The 19,509-nt window shown below is 40.2% G+C and overlaps 1 protein-coding gene across 15 annotated transcripts in view; it reads right to left on the bottom strand.

Annotated features, from left to right (window-relative positions):
• The window catches only part of nav3 (neuron navigator 3), a 370,879-nt gene that overhangs the window by 102,308 nt on the left and 249,062 nt on the right, over positions 1-19,509 (bottom strand). For all 15 annotated transcript variants that reach the window (XM_008401340.2, XM_017302697.1, XM_008401338.2 and 12 more), the window contains 2 exons: positions 16,883-17,000; positions 14,192-14,244 (listed from right to left, as the gene is read on the bottom strand). In XM_008401340.2, the coding sequence (XP_008399562.1) occupies positions 14,192-14,244; positions 16,883-17,000 (171 nt within the window). The remainder of the gene's footprint in view (positions 1-14,191; positions 14,245-16,882; positions 17,001-19,509) is intronic.

Below are 19,509 nucleotides of genomic sequence, written 5' to 3'. Positions count from 1 at the left end.
AGATTTCAGAATGCGTGAATAAAGCAACTATCGAAGAAAGACGGTTGGGACATTAATCTGAGAGCAGGAAGAAAAAATACCGGTAAAACGTTGTCTCCTCTCATTGTGAACCCAACGTCATCCAAGTAAGGACAAAATAAATACTCAGACTAGTAAAAGGAATAAAACAGTGTAAAACTGAAATATTAAAACAACTGGTTTAAAGCCAATCATTCTGGAATCATGTTGCTGTCTGTTACGCCATAGAAATGAACTGATATTACAACCTGTTAGTAAAGGTGCAGAGCGAAAGCCAACAGAAAACATAAGTGGAACATTTTTGATGTGTGTTGATTTGGATGATGGCGCTCATCAAATTGTCATGTTTCTTACTGGTTTTTTCAACTGTTGACCTTATGGTGTCTTTTATGACTTTGTATTTTTATACCTTGTGGCTAAAATGTGTCATTCAAATAAGTCTGATTGGTTAATTGATTGGATGTACAGTAAATATATATGTTTGAATTGTAGCTAAAATTTGGAGGGACAAATTTAACAGTGACCCTCCAACTTAACCCTGAACTGCATGTCTAATGATTAGAGAATCTAATCCAGGAATCTCCTAGCATAATAAGGTAATATTATGCTAGGAGGCATGTTTCCCTGCCATAAAAGGTTGTATTTTGCTAACTTTAAACTACACAGCTAAACATTGGTCTCACCAATCATTACCATATTAAATAACCATCTCACATATGGGTTTGGGTTCAAATGATTTTTCAACCCTCTGCTCTCTTTCCACTTCAGTAAGAGTTGCCAAACGACAAAATGAGGCTCCAGATCCATCTGCTTAATACCATCTCTCCCATCCTTGTGTTTAAAAAAAAAAAAAAAATGAAAACAAGAAGAAGCGGTGCTGCGGTCGGTCGGGCCTCCCTAAAGATATCGAGTGACATGTGTAAGATGAATGGAACTGGAATGGGTTATCCCTAAGATGCAGCTGTCAGAAACAAATAGGCCAACACCTCAATTACCACTAAATATGGAGGGGAAAACAAGTTTCTTGAAGACGGGGCTGGAAAAACCACAGAATGATGCTGAATAATTGAAGGGTTGTGCTCAAAATGCTGCATAGTCACTGGAAAATACATGCCACCTTAAATCCATAATTCACTCTTCCAAAATCCCGCACGATTCAATGTTTCATGAGAGCGACTATTTAGCGAGAAAGTCTCCGGGTGTTTTTTTTGTTCGTTTTTTTTAGAGATTATTTTCATATTTACTGTCAAGATGATTGAATCAGTTTTCAAACATGCGAGCAGAGCATAAATCTTCTCCTGACTGGAGCCTGAGTCATCAGAGAATCTGAGGTCTGTCACAAAAGAGTTTTTTGTGCGGAAGCCGCACCAGCAAAGAGCTTATTGGCTTTCGCAGCAACTCTTTACAGCAACAGTGAACTTTTATTTAGCTGGAGGTGGAAATCAAAGTCTGGCGATGAGTCAGGCAAAATAAATCCTGCACATAGAAACCAATGAATCATCTGAAGCATCCCTCTCTCCCGCTTGCAAATAAAAAATCAATACAGACCAAAGATACAAAACATGAGCTGTTGCTGCAGAAATCGATGTATCAAAATGCCATTTTGTCCTTCAGTCAGTGTGCGCTGAAGAATGTTGGTACAAATGTACATTTTCAGCCAAATAATTCCACATAATCACATTTAAAACATGCATTAGTACCGAACATCAAAAGGAAAATGGGCAGTGGCAACCACCTAGAACTGTCCGCACCACAAACTGTAGTGTACTTTATTCATATTTGATCAAAACTTCTCCAAGCAGACTTTGTTTGAGGTATTTTGGAAGGAAGAATTGGAAGAGGTATATTCCTAAAAACTTGACAGTGAAACTGCATTGAAAGTGGTTGTAGACAGTATCGACTCAGAGGGGTTGAACACCAACATACACTAACATACACCACACTTTTACCAATTCTGCTAGTGTAAATATGTTGAAAATGATTGTTTTGGACATATTAATAGTGAGAAAGTCAGTGTAATAAAACACAGCTGCTAAGAAACCTCGAAAGTGGATCGTTTATACAGATGTAAATAAAGAATCTGCTGTCTGAAACCCGGTGCAAATGATTAAAAACGCAGCGAGGGGAAAAAACTGCTTCTCTCCACATATATGACCTGAAGGTTACAGCAACTTTGAGTGATTTCCACAGCGACACGTTTTAAAGCTGTTTAGCCGTCCTGCCGCCTCCCAGACAGACAGCGGCGCTCTCTCGTCGTCCGTGACCTCTCCATCAACCCCACTCCTCGGATCGGGCGGCTGACGCGTGCGCCTCCCTCGGTCTTGTCCTAAACAGTCCACTGATTATTCTTTCCCCTCTCCATCCCGCCGCTGCCGATGCCTCTGAAGCGTGCCGATTTTGGCGGGTGATGAATCAAAATGGATCAAACGGCTCAGGGGTTCAGAGCGACCAACGGGCGGAGGCCTGTTATCGGATTCTGTCTCATAATCCGGGCATCGTTGCTCATCATGTCAACATTTTGCCCAAGGAAACTTTATTTTTTTCTTTCGTCTGACACCATCATTTATTATTGATCCGGACAACGGTCTATAACAGACTGTCATGGTTACTGGCCACATTCATCAGACCAATTGTTTCCTTATAAAGGCCAAGCTTGCGTTCATGATGCTGTGTACCATAAAACTTTTCTTTTATGCAGGAACTCCAAACTAAAATTATTTCATTCCAGTAGCAGACATTATATATACAAAACAAGGTCCGTGATGGTTTTATTCTTAAGTGTAAAGCATGAAATAATTTGGATTGCCTCCAATATGACATCTGTTACACAGATGGGGAGTGTGTGTGTGTGTGTGTGTGTGTGTGTGAGTAAAAATTTGTGTGAAAAAGCAGACCAAGCCAAACAGAGATGTTTCATGTGTGACAGCTCAGCCGTCGCAGATTTCATCTCTTTAACTGACTTTTCACGGTCTGAGTCAAATCTCATTACCACTCTCGATGATGATGATGATGATTATGATGATGACGATGCAGTAACACAAATGGCTGGATGATGAAATGATCTGTAAAAGATTTTACTTATTCTTGATCTCTCCCTTTTTATTTCATGTTATGAGTCCTTATGGAGCTTATCTTTACAACCAGTAATAATAAAAACCAATGTCTTGCATTGCAAATTCAATTGTGGTTACATATTGTAACTTGTCAAATACAACTTTAAAGAGTCAAAGAACACAATTTGACCATTTGGAGCATTGTCATAAATCAATAAAATACTCGCGGACCGAACTTGAAATTCGGACGTTATGCTGCTAGCACTTAGTTTTTGTCAACAACTCATCAGCGGAAGTGAGCGTTGCGCAACATAAATAATCACCCGGTCAGAACAAATGAAAAAAAATTATTTAACGAAGGCATAATTTCGAGGCAGATAATTTTTTCCGAGGTATTTTGATAATGAAGGTACTCAAATCATCGAGGAATCGTTACAGCCCTACTTTGTAGTCCCGAAAAACGCGGGTAGTCATGCAGAAACTTCTAGAAGGTTAAAGTTGTTTTATAGATACAAGTAGAATGTGTTAAGCAGTTAATTAACTAGAAAATATTATCTTTTTTACTTGCACTGTTATGTAATAAAGACGAGAACTAAACAATAAATCTGCACATCTACCTTAGAACTATAGATGATAATTTTATACGTGCATTTATCAATTGGTTGTATTACTTTAGCAGCACTAGAGAAAAAAAAGCTTTTGCTTTTTGCAAAGCAGTTTGATTATGTTATATTCAATTGTTTGAAGCTTATTGGTGTTGCAGAACCCCTAGGTGACATGGTAAAAAAAGTTGTTTTTTTTTGTTCAAATCAAATGTTCCTAGAAGCTAACCAAGCAATTTAATTATAACGACATCCAATCTCCTGAAAACATGAAATGTATCTGATGAGAGATATAATCTAAAATTATATCTCTCATCTAATGTCACATCATCACTAGGTACTTTCTGGTGCGCATGAGAAAACGTGTTTCCTGTTTTACCCATGTCCTCTTAGGAGGTCTATGTGAATACAGTAGTACTGAGGTATTTATACCCAAGATTATCATATTGTGAGATAACAGCCCATTGGTATTCTGGTCTTTCGTTTGTGTTTTTCAAGTGAAACTTTGAAAGCTTCTCAGATTCACAGAAGACTGTATCCAGTCTAACTTAATCTCTGTTAAGTGCTTTGCAAATTATTCCAGTATATCCTTTAAATGCTTTGGATAAAAACTGCAATGACAGCAGCTAACACTGACCGAGTTGTGAGAGTTACCGCTTTACGTTTGGGCCATTGGGATAATCAATTAATTCTTTGAAGCGAAACAACTGGGACCTTTAAAACAGATCATTAAAATGCATCTCAATTAAGACCCGCTGGTGAGGGAAAACTAGCACCGTGTTAGTCTTTAGAGTAGGTAACAGTAAGTAAAGCCAAGCAGGCGATGTTTAGAATGAGTCAACAGATTTTAAGTGGACACCAGCTGTCGGAGGGAGGCTTCACCAGTTTTTGTCTCCATCGCTTTTACATATTATTCTGTAGTCCGGGTCTAAAAAGGCAAACATTCCCAATCCTACTGACTGACCATAATATAAGAAATATCGACCTCAGTGAAGCTGCCCCCCCCCTCCCACCTTCTTCAAATTAAACAATTGTTGTCCAACATTTGTGCAGCAAAAATTATTGCAATTGCTGTTTACACTTTAAAGATACGAAGAAGAAATGTTTCCAGAGGTCATCAAAGGTCAACCATCCCCCCCACACACCACACAAAAACATTTACAAAATCAAATGAAATATGATGTTAAACAACTGGGCTACGTTTGTAATGCTACATTTTTTGCTTGTGCCGTTATTATTTTCAAGATTCAGAAAAAAACAAAAATTCCTCGACTCCACGCTACCAAAATCAAACAAAATTAATATAAGTTAATTGTGCTATGTTTAAGTAAATGTCTGTAGAACAGTTGAATGATGGCATATTTGCTTAATTTTGTAATGTGGCACACACCTTTACTCAGGTGACGTCTGTTTCTGCCTTAACTCAGCTCAGACTGAATCTTCAGAGAAGTTCTGTCATGTTATTTCTGTTGAGATGAAACTGATGTCTGATTGGAAATTATCAGAATGAAGCCCCGCAAAGACCATCGATTCCTTGTTTCAGGGATTATGTAGAGAGCAGTAAAGTACACACAGTTGGTGGATGTTTCAAATAGGAAACATCTGGATGGATTTCCAAGCCACTCCAGAAGCTGTGAGGAATTTTCAGTATGTGGCCTTACCTCAGATGCTCCCGTCTTACCTTGCATGGCTCTCGGTGTCGGATCAAATACACACCGGCTATTCCTAGATGGTGTGTATCAGGTGCTACTTCCTCTGCAGCACGCACCGCAGCTACTCTACTTTAATATTCCTTCCTCCGATATTTTATGTATTTGAACTTAAAGCATTAACGTAGCGTTCTACTAAAATATACCCTCAAGTAAAATCCAATGCAACCGGTAGCTTCAACTGTTTGGTGGACAATTAGTAGAATCCACATGGGTGTGATTGACTCTAATCTACTGCTGATGTTCTGTGAAGGCCTCAGACGTTTGTTAGAGAGCATTAGAGAACAAAAAGGACTAGAGAAGAGCAGTAGGTGGCGCTAAATACAGGAGAATTCTCAAAGAAAACTTCACATTTTCAGATTATTTGCAAAAATAAATGTGAAAACCATCAATTATGTTTCTTCCACACTGAAGTGTGAGGTTTTAACAGTGACAAAACGCAAAAAAGTGAATAGCTGCGCTTCATTTGCCTCTACAAATGAATGCTAACATAATCCCTGTTGATAGAAGCTGTTCCGGTGGGAAAGGGTCATGTTCGGCCTATTTTTGGAAAGTAGGAGTAAATTTCAACCGTGAACCTCTTCCATAAACGTTGCCTTTTCCTTCTGTTCAGCAAAGCAAGCCTCTCTCAAAGAGAAGAAACAGCGAGGTCTCAGAGATAAACCGAAGACGAGACATGTGTAATGTCATGCTGCTGGTAGCTGAATATGATGCCAGGCAGGCCGAGTTCACAGAGGGTGAGGAGATGGGATAACAACCTAAAGGAAGCTGTTCAGCTTTCAGTGTGTCCTTGTAGAAAAACTTTGCAATGTCATGAAAAAAAAACAGCTTGGGAGACAAATGAAGCATGCATCACATTGCTAATATATGATTTATATTCTATCCCTCAATTGCCAAATTCTTGCTAAATCAGGAACGGGTCAGAAACCAGAGTTGGTGCAGCTGGATTCAGCGACTGAAGAAACCAGTCTGGATGAAGGGTTAACAGTCTGTCACTCTGCCCATTTAACACGCCAGCATTCATCTCTCTTAACCGAGCATCTGTCCGTGTCATTCACTTCGAATAAGTGATTAAAAGCTTCCAGTTGGGCAACAAGCGAGCCTGTAATGAGTCCCTGGGCGCTCAGTTTAGGCCGGAAACATTTGAGAAGGGTCAACATGTGCAAGAGAAGCGAGGGTGCCCAAAGGAGTCAAAGCTGGAGAGCAGTTGGCACAGTCAAAACGGAGCATCACTGTCATATCTTTGAAAACGATTATTTTTATCCAGTTACGTAAGCAAATGTACAGAAAACAAAGAAAGATTCCCGAAAGGTTACTTCTAGCTCTAAAGCGATCAATCCACCAAACCAAGAGTCAGCTAGTTGCCTCAGCCTGCCAGGAAGGGGAAGGTGATCAATTCAAAGCAAAGATTAACAGTAAGAGGCAACACAGTGGTGCATCAGTAGAAGCTTGGCTCCTGCTGCGTCTTTCTCTCATCTGGCTGGTGTGCAGCGAACCTACAGATGGGGCCCAGATGAAGCTGGTGGCCTTTAATGCTTTCTGAAAAACCCCCTAAACTCAAACAGGTCTCCTCCACACCCGCTCCAGTCCCGGTTCTGAGGCCAAAATTCCACATCAGTTTGCCTTAAATAACACCGTAGGAATCACTTGTGCTGAGTGGACGAGGTCGTGAGTTCACGTTCACTGTAAGTGAGAGATTTATAGACGCTAGCTGCGCAAAATTGAGCCAAGTCATCACTATTGCTTCTGCTAGGCACTTTAATGATAATCTCTTAGATTAAACGCAGGTTAAAATACGTTGTGATGTTGACTAGTAGTCAACATTAATTTAAGCTATTCAAGTTTTTTTCTCAGAAATTTTTCTTCGCAGAATTTATAGAAGACAAATTTCATGTCAACATAAGTGAACAGAAAATCCTGTGTCGTACACGTAGCTCTACATGGGTTTTGGGTCACGTATTTGTAGCAAACCATAACAGTTCTATTATCTATACCCGCTTACCCAGGTATAATACAGAAACAAACAGAACAAATGATGCACAAGGCAAATTTAGAAATACTAATTAATCCAACAGTTATGTTTTTGGACTGTGGGAAAAAGATGGAGTACCCAGAGAGAGCCTTGGTATGAACAGGAAGAACATGTGAATTCCATGCAGAGAGGCAGAGATTTGGATCCAGGACCTTCTTGTATCAAGGCAGCAGAGCTATCAATGGTGCAGCCAGTTTGATGTAATCAGATGAATATGTTAGTCAAAAGTGGTAATCGTTTTCACACAGGTGACAATATGCATGTGGTTTTATTGCTATTTCAGAACTCCTACAAAAATAGAAAAGGTTACTCTCTAAAGCACTCCACACCAAAGCAGCGCATGAACCCAAAACCACAATGTGAACCAAATCAGGACCTCAAAACTGAGGTGCATACCATGTCATAATTAAAGTGAACTGGTACTCATCATTAACAACCCAATGCGTGTGTGATGACTTGTGCCTGTTCCACTCTTTCTGCGCTACAAAACCACAAAACTCTTTACCTTTCCACATTTAGTATGCATTAACTTAACTGTGACTTATTTCAGTGCACTGCCACAATATGCTTTCACACTAGAGCATTGCATTTTGAAGTAGGCCAAACACAGATAGATGTAATACAAAACAATGGAAAACAACAAAAGGATGTGATGTAACTTCTTTTGGAGGCATGTGTGACTATTATCACCAGTAAGACAGAGTTGATTCCCCTGCTGTACAACCTTCTGCTGACAGTTGTAACATTTCTGCTCTGTAGAAAATACCTAAGTGTTTTTTTTTTCCTGCCATCCTTTGCTGAGATTGCTAAAAGCTTAAAAAGACACACACATACATAAATCCAGATAGTCGAACTGCACTGTCATCTGTACAGCGAGGAAGAGCTGTGCGGTTTGCTAATGATGACTGTCTATAATGAGGAGGATTAGAGTTGTGGGGGTTTAATATTTTTTGCTGAGTGGGTCTCTTGAGACATTTCTATCTGCCATTTTTGTGTTCTTGTGTTTGAGTGAAACACTTGTTATGAAAAAAAGGTTATTTTTATTTTGCTTGTACATTTACTGCAATTCTGTCTGCTGTGCAACTGTCTTATGAGAGGACATGAGGCTTGAAATGAGAGACTGACTGCATACAGATCAGTCTGGATGGTGACTGATTTAAACCCATCGGATCAAAAACTGACAGAAAACATGTAGAAATTGTTATAACATGCATATTCTGTCTCTATATTTGCCCTTAGGAGTGAGTGTGTGCATGCGTGGTGTGTCTGTGTGTTGCCATGTGACGGACTGCCTACCAATCCAGGGTGAACCCTGCCTTCTGGGAAATGACTGCTGGGAACATACACTAGCATAACCCATAGAAGTAATAAAAAAAAGCATAAAAACATTTAAAAATAAAAATAAAACTGTCAATGCTTTTGCATACCACAGTGTTTCTATGTGCCTTTGCCATTTTGTGTAGTTCAAAAAGCCAAGAAATACAGTAAGAAAGAAAAGTAAACTGTAGCCAGAAATCTAATCCTTGCCAAAAACAAAATCAGTTGGTGTGAAAGATTTGACTTGCAAAACAGCAGCAACCATACAAACCCTGGTAAAATGATAATAATAATGGAAATGCTAGCATTAAGAATGAATGATATGTCTGCATTAATATGGTAAAGGGTGACGGTCAACTTTAAACATATTGTTATCTGTCAAATGGGTAAAACTGGGACGATACACGTGGTAATAATTTAAAAGTAAATCTCTGAAACTAAGGTGTTAATTTTACTGTTCTAAGAGTTACATAAGCCCGCTAAGCAGTGAGAGGTGATGAATACATTTTGTTCTGTAGGTAAAGGCACTTTCTACTCAGACGTGCATGAGAGACACATAGTGAACATATAATGCAGCTGCATATAAAGTTTGCTGGTTTTCACTCTCACAGGTCATCAAGGTATAAATCAGCGAGGCTCGTCTTTTCAGCCAAAACAGTGTATTATAAGGCTGACTGTTTGAAAAGCTTGGAGAGACTGTTGACACGGTGCTGGTGTAAGCTCAACAGCTTCCAGCAGCTGCTCACGTTGGCTCCGGTCCACTCACTGGACCGGCAGTGACCGTTACATGCCTGTAGGTCCAGTACCATCATCAAGACCCAATCTACCGCTCAGTGGCAGCTGTTGCTACTGTGATACCTCTGCCGTTGGCTCTTAATCTCTTGGTGCTAGGTTACTAATGGCATGTTTCCAGAACGCACTGCAGCTATGTTTCTTTCTCAGTACAGCATAGACAAGATGTAGCCAGAATATATATGATTATTTCTAGTTGGTGAGAGGTTTTTTTTTTTTTTTTTTGGTTCAGTCTAAAGACTAAACATAAAAAATAAACTGGTTCAGATCATGTTTGCACTGTTTTTTACAGCCAAAAACAAGAAATGTCGGTGTATGGAAGACCAATAATGCCAAAATTAATAAATAAAGTCACAATGTCATGGCTAAATAAAGAAATGTGCTCATATTCATTTAAATACTTATCTATTTTTATTGAACCACGGCACTTTTGGTCCTCCATACAGACATCATTATGGTGACAATGAGAAAGAAAGAAAAAGTCCGATCAAGTTTCTGCTAAATTTGTAATTAAGAGATGTGTTTTCACTTTGAATTTGATCATTTCACCATTACTAAGTACAATGATATGTTGTTTTGTTCCACAATCTGGGCCTCTTCAGTTTACACGTTTCTCAACTGCAGTACACACTGTGCCCAAAATAGGGGGTCTGAATTCACCCGCCGCAGCACTGCAAGTGACGTAAATGGCTGATTTGATGTTTGTGGGAGTGTGAGCCGCTTTAGGCTATGTAATGTCTGCTCTCTCATATGGTAATATAGTATTTCAAGCGTCAGCCAGAATCCAGACTATAAAGAGAAGGCTGGAAAGAGGACTGATGTGCTGTGGTATTGCGTTTTGACCAAAGGAAGTCAGAAGGACATTTTTTTTGTCACTATTAAAATTATATGTGATGTCAGAAATTATAAATGAAGACACATCAAAGCCAGAAAATGATTATTCTAACGAGTTATTTCAACTTCTACCATCGGTTCTCTATAGATTTTGGTGAGAGCTTCCCCTCTCAACAGAATGATTTTATTATGACAGCATAGTAAACATATTTATAGTCTGTTAAACCACTGCAAAAACTTTTTTCATTTATTTCTGTGAAACTGATAGCCTGTGCATAGTTTAGACTGATAACTGACACATTTCTAGTGTTTGTCAGAAATGCAAAAATGGGATGAAGCTTGAAGAACAACAGAGAGAGACTTCATTTTCCATCACGATTCCTTTCTAATCAGAATCATGCAGAGAGACAGGATGGTTTGTTCAAGGTGATTTTCAGTTTTAACTTAGTCTGTCATTTGTTCTACTCACATGAAAGCCAAAAACTTGATCTTTAATTTGCTCAGAGTTTCTTCCACATGTCTGCTGTGTCCCAAACATGTAAAAACTGCACACTAAAGTTTTACTGTCAACAGATTCTCCCACCTGAGGAGTGGATCACTGCAGCTGCTGCAGAGTTACCACAAGCCTCTCCATCGCTTCTCTGATTAATGCGGTCTTTGATTGGCCTGTCAGTACAGGTGGACGCCACACTTTGCAGATTTACACTTGTTAAAATTCTCAAAAAAGCATGTTTCATTTTCATTCTACTTTACAATTATGTTCTAAGAAAGTGGATTAGGGTTTGATGTTTTTCTCAAAATTATGATAAAAACGTCAGAATTCTGAGAAAAAAAATATCTAAATCCTGAGATAAAGCCAGATGTCTGAAATTAAAGTCAGAATTCTGAGATTAAAGTTAGAATTTTGAGAAAACAAAGTCCAGCCCTTCACTCCAGCATCATTTAACGTCAAGAAAACAAGCCGCAGACGGTTAAAGTTCCTGCCACAATAATCATACACATGCTCACAGTACATCAGGTGTTTCCTTTCCTCTGCTCCCACACTGTAAGCAACCATGCTTTTCCCAAAGTTTATTTTCCCATGCTGGCAGGACCCTCGGAGCTCAGAGCAGGTGGTGGATCAATAGGCTTAGCAAGTGAATGAGACAAAGACCACACTGCGCACAAATGCACACAGTCGCAAAGTGAGGCCGCCCGGCGCGGCAGAGCTGCAGCAGTCGGGCGGTCTGGTTCCAGCTGTTCCCAACCAGCACCATCACTTTATGTGAAGGCGGCAGGGATGGATCCACCAGCAGAACCCAACAACCGTAAGATCTTCCTTGCCCCGGTTTTTAAATGCAGCCGTCAAGCTACGCTTCCTATACAGCTGGAGGAAGACGAGCAAACAGCTGAAAACTGCTTGCTGTGTGAACTCTGTCGTAAAACAGATGCAGACACATTCCAGCGGAGGGTTTTCACCAGACTTTTATGTCACCTTGTTTAGAGGTAAATGATGTTTGAGCAGGAATCAGCTGTTGACCACCGGAAGACGCACGCTGCCAGAGTTGAACTCCACCGCGTCCCGTTGAGGACGGCAGTTAGTGTCCTTTTAATGGGAGGCAGGCCGATGCCAGAGCAAACCGCTTAGCTATATAAACACTTAGTCAACTCTGGTTAAAGTGAGGGGCAATTATCTCGCAGTGACGACAATGAGTGGTCATAGAGCTCGTCATCCCGTTAGAAAGAGCAGGAATCTGTCACCCGGCCACTAGCATGGACGATATCCTGTATGGAAATGGTGTAAAAGCTACTAGAAGTTGTTGCTGAACTAACAGGATGTGGCTCAGTCTCTCACCGCCAGCCCTCTGAGTCGCTCAGGCAAACTGGGTTTATTGCACAAGCATTCGTACTCATCAAGCTTTTATCACCGTGTTTCACTGCAGCTACAGCTGCAAGCCTGTCAAAGGAATGTTCTTCCAGTCTACATCAAGAGGTTTTAATAAGGTAAAAATGTGGTGGAAAATTTGAAGTTTTTGGCCGACATGCTAAACGCTAACTGTGGTAGAGAACAGCTAACATGACGGTGGCTGCATCATGATGTGGGGATGTTGTTCTACTAGGAACGAGGAAGTTGGTCAGGGTTGGCAGGAAGACAGATGGAGTTTAATACAGAACAATCAAGGAAAAACTAACTGTTAGGCTAAAAGGGAATCATGCTAACGCTACAGTGGACTGGTTTAAATCAGACATGAGGATATAATAGCAGGCAGCGCTAACGTCATTTCATTTATGAAATATATCAACACAAATTAGAGTTTCAATCTGAAGTGGAAGGAAACAAGATTTTCCACAACTTCTTTTTTTAAATATTATCCTGAAAAACATGGCGTTCATATCTATTTTGTCAAGATTCATTTCAACTAACTGTCTTCAGAAACCCTGACTATTATACAGAGGCAACCTCTGTGTAATCTGATCTTTGTATTAATGCAGCTGCAGGATTGTTGGAGAACATTAGAGAAGAGCAGAATGTTGTGAAGATGTCTAGGTATAACGAAATGGATTTCATTTTGGACGTACCATGGAGAACCGTTGCAATCCATTGTTTGAAAATGAAAAGAGTACATCTATCAAAACATGGCTGGCCATCTGAAGAGAGGAGGAGAGAATTTATTGTTCTGAGTTACCATGGAGGAGATGAGGAGATTAATACCTCAGGTGGGATCATTTGCAGGACAGATAATTGCCAGTTTTTGACTCCAAATATGGCTTTCATAGAAAGGTAGCAGAGAGAAACCTCTGAACTCTCACTGCCAGTGAATGTGCTCTGTTCATATATGACCAAAATGTATCCTTCTGGCCGACATGCAGCAAGGTGGCAGCAACCTGCCAAGATACTGGCTTTTCTTCCACAGAGACAGGAGAGCTGGTCAGAGGTCAGTGGAAGATGAATGGAGGAATCCTGGAGGAAAGCCTGTTTCAGGCTGCAAAAGGCTTAAAGTGGGGCAGAGGTTCACCTTCCTGCAGGACAGGAGCTCTGAACGTCCAGCCAGAGCTTAGCAAAAAAAAAAAAAAAAACAGGGGGAGAATTTTGGTCTGAAGAGCTTTGCAGCTGTAGCTGCAGCAGAAGGTAGCTATACTACACTACAAACTATGTATTTTTTTATATTTCTAGTGCAAATATCACACCTGCAAAAAGACCAAACTAACTTTTCAGCTTGTTTAAAGTCAATACTTTAATACTGATTTTTAAAGAGTAGTAGTTCCACTGACCGATTTCTTTTCTCTTATAAAACATTTTTCCCACGTCATAAGTGAATAAAATCTGGCAGTGGAAATATTTTTGCCAATCAAATTTCAGTGATTATTGACTCAAGACACGCTCATTTATCTTGCTGAAAATTTACTTGCAAGTTAATCTTGTTTTACTTGAGGTGTACTGAGATATTTGCACTAGAAACTAGACAACAACACTTGGTAAAATTGAGTGTTTTTGCATTTACGTATTAACTCAAGGTGTGAATAAAACTGTACGCCACTATTAGATTTTATTTATAAAAGAAAATTGGAAATCCACTCTTTTAAACCTAAATGTATATTATATGCTGTTTGTTTACCTGATTTACCAATTTAAAATTACAGGAGGGGAAATTTACATTTCTATATAATTTTCATTGTCAAAAAAAACAAAAAAAAAACATCATATGTTTACATCCTTATATTGACTGAAGGGCTACTGAGCATCACCTATGCTACCTGCTTCTAGAGATCAGAGATTAGACACACAACCCAAGCAGTGAGGATCCCTCATATGATCTTAATTAACACAATTCTTCAACATGATAGTCGACTCACCATTTGCGACTGGCTCCTGGGGCTACCATTGATGTCCTCCACCTTCTCATTCGCTGCATGAGAAACAGAAAGAAGACGTGAGAGTCCATCCTGAGCCGCAACATTCTAGCGGTCACCTCATGTGTGGAGGTGAGCGAGTGTACGGAGCAACGTCTGGGAGGCAAGGCTGCCTAATTCTTCAGCTGCTGTGCAGAGTTACTGACAGGCCTGCTTGGCCTCATTGTCTGGTTGGGGTGAGCAGGGGAGGGTAAAGTTTCAATCCAAGCAGAGTGAGAGAGAGAGAGAGAGAGAGAGAGAGAGAGAGAGAGAGAGAGAGAGAGAGAAAGAAAGAAGTGAGAGAATGTGAGAGACAGACGGCATGAGAAAGAAAAGCTTCATGCATAATAGACAGGAAAATATGCTTGTAGGTCTGAGAAACAAAGGAGGAAGTCCAAAGAACAAAAAAAATGTTTTGAAAGGTGAGGGTGACGCAGGAAAAAAAAAAAACTAGAGCAAAAAAGAAAAAAAAAAACAATGAGTGGGAGAAACTGTTCTAAACGATGCTGAGAAAAAGATTATGTAAGAGCCACTGCTGCGAGGACGCAGTCTATTTACACATTATTTATCACTGAGGACTTTCGCAGCTCATTCAGACTAGAAAACAACAAGTTTGTGCGACTGCCTGCGATGCGGCCGCAGGCTCACTCCATTCATGACAAAGTTGATTCATTTAACCGAAACCACCTGTAAGGCTGCAGTTTACATTTGCCAAACAAAGACGCCCGTTAGTAAAATTTATACTGCTGTAAAGCATCACGCCTCTTCATCCAATCGTGATGCCTCACACATTGCCTCAGAAGAGCTTTTCTTTGAGTAAAACACTGGAGTGAGCTACTTAAAAGGCAAGAGCTAAATCCCAGCGTTACAATCTGGCTCTAGGGGCAATGCATGAGAAAAAAATCAACAGGAATGGAGCTGAAAATTTGTGTGAGACTGAACAATGTCAGCCAGATATCGTGGTATTCACCTTCAGCACACAGTTTGGGCTCTAGAGACTCTCTTACTTTGGAGTATCCCTGGAAGAGAGGTGTCAGGCAGGTGTGGGAATCCTCAGAAGTCCAAAACACAGCTTCTGAGGTATTGCGTCATTGCAGCTTTCAGTTGCAAGAGAGAAAGATGTGAGTGTTGTTATCCACTGAACATTAGCTCAGGTTACGTGGCCTTGTTGAAGTCTAAGGATGGTGTCCCACAATGACCGCCCTCTTGGCAGGAGGTATCCCAATCCGCCAGTCCCAAGGAGTCCTCGAGGAGCCACCTAGTGAGGTGTAACTTGGGAAAACTGTATTTTTGATTTGTATCCAACCATTTCTAAGTTGTACGTCATACACACAACGTCCATAATGTTCACCAAGTTTGCCTATAAGGGCACTTGGTACCAGGTCAAGGGTGGGTAAATCCAGGTCTCGAGTGGCGGTGTCCTGCAACGTTTAGACGTGTCTCTGCTTCACCACATTTGAGTGAATTAATAAGGCCATTAGCAGGACTCTGGAGAACTTGACGATCTACTGAGGTGGTACATTAGCCATTGGATTGAATTGTGTTGGACAAATCTAAAAGTTGCAGGACACCAGCACTCAAGGACTGGAGTTGCTCACCCTGAACCAGGCAATCTTAGGCCAATGGTCAGTGTTGGACTTGTTTTGTGAGACCTGAGGTATGGTGTCTTTAACAATCAGATAAACCTGGTAGTTTATCAGCACTTGGTAGAGACATGTGCATGAACTAGGACTGTCTGCCAGAAAACCAGCATTTGGAGGACATTGAATTTGCAAGTCGGAAATCTCATGTTCCAGCATAGGTCACATTCAGGGCCTCTTTTGCATCTGTGGCCTGCAAATTCTTTACTCCCGTCACGGAAGCAAGGCACCAGCAAGGATAGAAGCTGTCACACTCAAAAACAAGATCCTTACGGCTTGGTTATCACTGGGGACCCCTGATAAGTATGACACTATGAAAAGTATGTACAACACAAACTTTTACGTCTCTGCAACACTTTTCATGTAACGCAAATTATTTTCTGCATGGAGGTTTCTCTAACACCCAACTGTGGAAGTCCTGGTCCCCTATGACGTGAGATGAAGCGATGAAAACGCTGTGACGGGGTTTCACTGAGAGAAATGACTGAAACAAGATTACAGCTCTGTAACTGTAATCTCTTTAACCAGCCTTTTCCAGAGGTAATCCTATTACAGTGAGACACTGTGCGGTGAGTACTGGTAAGTTGTTCCAGAGGAAGGAATGAAAAGGTTTCATGATAAAGTTAGACAAAAACTTGGGGACCTAGAAAGAAACTGATATAGTAAGCGAAAAAAAAAAAAAAAGAATGCCAGAGAAAGTAAAGGGACAGAAAGAGAAGCAGAACGAGGAGAATGAGCTACAATGGGGGACACATGCATTAATTGAAGGGGTGTATAGATCTCTGCTGCTGCAGCTCCTCCAGCACCCAAAACAAAGGACAACTGCTGTGTTTTGGCCCCGATATTAGACTGTTACACCAGCCAACTACAACAGAGACCGAACTCAGTGTGTATGTGTGTGTGGGTGGTCGCTCTATTCACCATAGAGAACTAAACTATAGTGTCTTCAAAGTGCGTCCTCATTACAATTAGCTGTATTTATCTGTTAAACGACACATTTCACACGGTCGCCTACCTATGATTTGGATGATCTGCGCCAGCAAGACTCCATCGGTGACGTCCTGGCTCAGGTCTTTGATGAGGCGTGGACAGCCGGACTTGGCCAAGTAGTGGTTGGCCCAGTCTGTGTATATCTGCAACACCAGGACAAAACACACTGTTAGTACATTTGGGGCTGTCAAGCACTCAGTGCAGGGCTGGCGAGTTCTGAGAAAGGTTGGGACAGAAGTTAGACCGGAGAAGGCGCCTAAATCCTTGAGAGCAATCCCAGTAAATCCTTAAAAAAAATAAATATTAGGAGAGGTCAGAAGTTTGCATACGCTCACAGTTAAGATTCTGGGGCTTTTTATGAAGTAGTTGAGACAATCATTTAGTTAAAAAAAAACAAAAAACAAATAAGAATTGGGTTCGAGTGTTCTCAGAGTCTCAGTGTCAAAATGTTAGGGGTAAATGTCCACACTATTCAGAACAGGCTAACATTAAACATGTGGAATGGCAAAGACCTCATGTCTGTTCAAAACTAATAGACCATGCCTGAAAGAAGGGTCTGTACAAGAGAGCTAGGATGTTCTATCATTTCTTTCAAAGGACAACTATTCATTCTAAATTACAATACAAGCTCACCAATGGCTCCAAAAACCCTCATTTCTCTGCACCTCACATTTCACTAACAGTAGGGGCGTACTGAATACTAATTGAATTTAAACATGTGCATCTGTTTTCAAAAACAATTACCAGTTAAACTTCGTATTGTAGGGCACCCTGCATCAAAATGGCTCAAATGCGTCATTAAAAGCCCATAACTAATATGAAATTCATGCCCATTCATGAGTGAATGTAAACCTCTCAGAAAGCGCTTGTGGCGAATAGAAGTAAAAAACAAACGTCTGGTTTGAGCATAAATAATTCTAAGCCACCACAAAGCTCGGAATAAATAAAGGAAAATGTCAAGAGAGGAGAAATACACGCTTCTGGATTTATTCCTCAAGCCTCTATTATCCTCAGAGATATCAAACAACATTTTATCCGTGCTGTTTGCACCAACAGCGTCCAGCTCTCTCCATCCGTCTTTCAGGTATTCTGGTAGATGATGTGCCAGGCAGTGCCGTCCAAACAGGGTCCTGCACTTCCTCACAACTCAAACACAAATATTTGATCAATCTTTGATTCTCCAGACTGCACCGAGACCTGCGCTGGTTCTGATCTTTATCATAGGGATGAGTACATGATTTCATTAAATGCTCAGATGTTATATATATATGTGAATAGGACAACCTGCATGGACTGGAAACATACAGCACTTTACGGACATCCACATTTGTTGATGTCAGATGTAGAACAGCCTAAAATAAAATGTTTTATTGCAACAGAATATTCCTGCACACAAAAAATGTTAACTTTTAGTTTGTGTAGTTATTTATGGGAGGGAGGAAGGATCTACCCCTAACCTGAGATAAATATGATTTAAGCTTCTTAAATTTATATTATATATTTTTTTTTTAAATTCAGAGGCTCTTATAAACTCAGTTAATTTATGACGTGTAGCCTGGTTCCAAGAGTAAATTGTGATCAAAATCACATTTAGCCTAAAAGAGCTTGACCAAATTAATCAGCTATATGCCAAAGCTTAAGAAGAGTTCCTTTTAGTGTCCAAAAACTCTTTATCCAATTTAGACACTTCTCCATAACAACCCCAAATAAAGCAAATTTTGTCCAATGAGACCATGAAAATCTCTACAAACACCAAAAAAAAACTGAAGGCATAAACTGCCATGTCTAGATGAAATCATGTGTGATTTTTATTTATTTAGTTACACTATCAAGCAATCGTCTGCGCGGCTCAACTAGGTTCTTCTCGACTCCCAAGTGGTTCGGGTCATTTTAAATTATAACTGAGTCCCAGCTCTGTGTGGTTGGGTCATAGCAGGTCAGTCCTAGAGTCCAGAAAGTAATGTGACGTGATTTCCATGTGATACCAACACAACAAGCACAAAAAGCGCTGCACCTGGTGTCGTCTTCAATGTTGCCAGTCAAGCTGTACTGAGCAGATACTAATGTTAAAAGGCTAATTGTTTATTATAGCTTTTTAAAGCCACCATTCATAAAAAAGCTGACATTATTTCCCCTCATACTGTTTAATAGTTGTAATTCCATTTATTTTGATGCCAAAGGAAGTGCCTGAGTGACCACAGTTTTCTCCAGGTGTTTGGAGGTTAGAGTCGGTTTTAGCTTCCCTTAACTTACGCTAGGCACATCACATCAGTCAGCTGTTGTTTCTTTTACTAAACAAAAGACAGTCAGCTGTTTGGACATTTGTGAAATATATTTCTTTAGTAAAAAGGTATTCAAGCTAAGCTTTGCAACAGGCTAACAATATGCTCTTTATTGTGCCAACAAACATGCTAACTATTGTTAGGGCAGCTAACACTGCTAGCTAGTTAGCTAACATAAGTTAAACTTCCACAGGTAAATCACACAGAGAAGGATGGTCAATAGGAAGTATCAAGTTTTCTTTTTAAAAACTGAAACTGTCACGTGGCTATGCTATTTTTTCTGAAACATGTTCTTGTGTTTTTCACACATCCTTAATTATGTGTCTGAAAAATATACTTTACAAGAAATCAGAGGATAAATGTCTTATAA

This window comes from Poecilia reticulata, linkage group LG23, assembly GCF_000633615.1.
Source record: "Poecilia reticulata strain Guanapo linkage group LG23, Guppy_female_1.0+MT, whole genome shotgun sequence".
In the NCBI taxonomy this organism is placed as follows: domain Eukaryota; kingdom Metazoa; phylum Chordata; class Actinopteri; order Cyprinodontiformes; family Poeciliidae; genus Poecilia; species Poecilia reticulata.
This window is presented reverse-complemented; position numbering and strand designations above follow the sequence as displayed.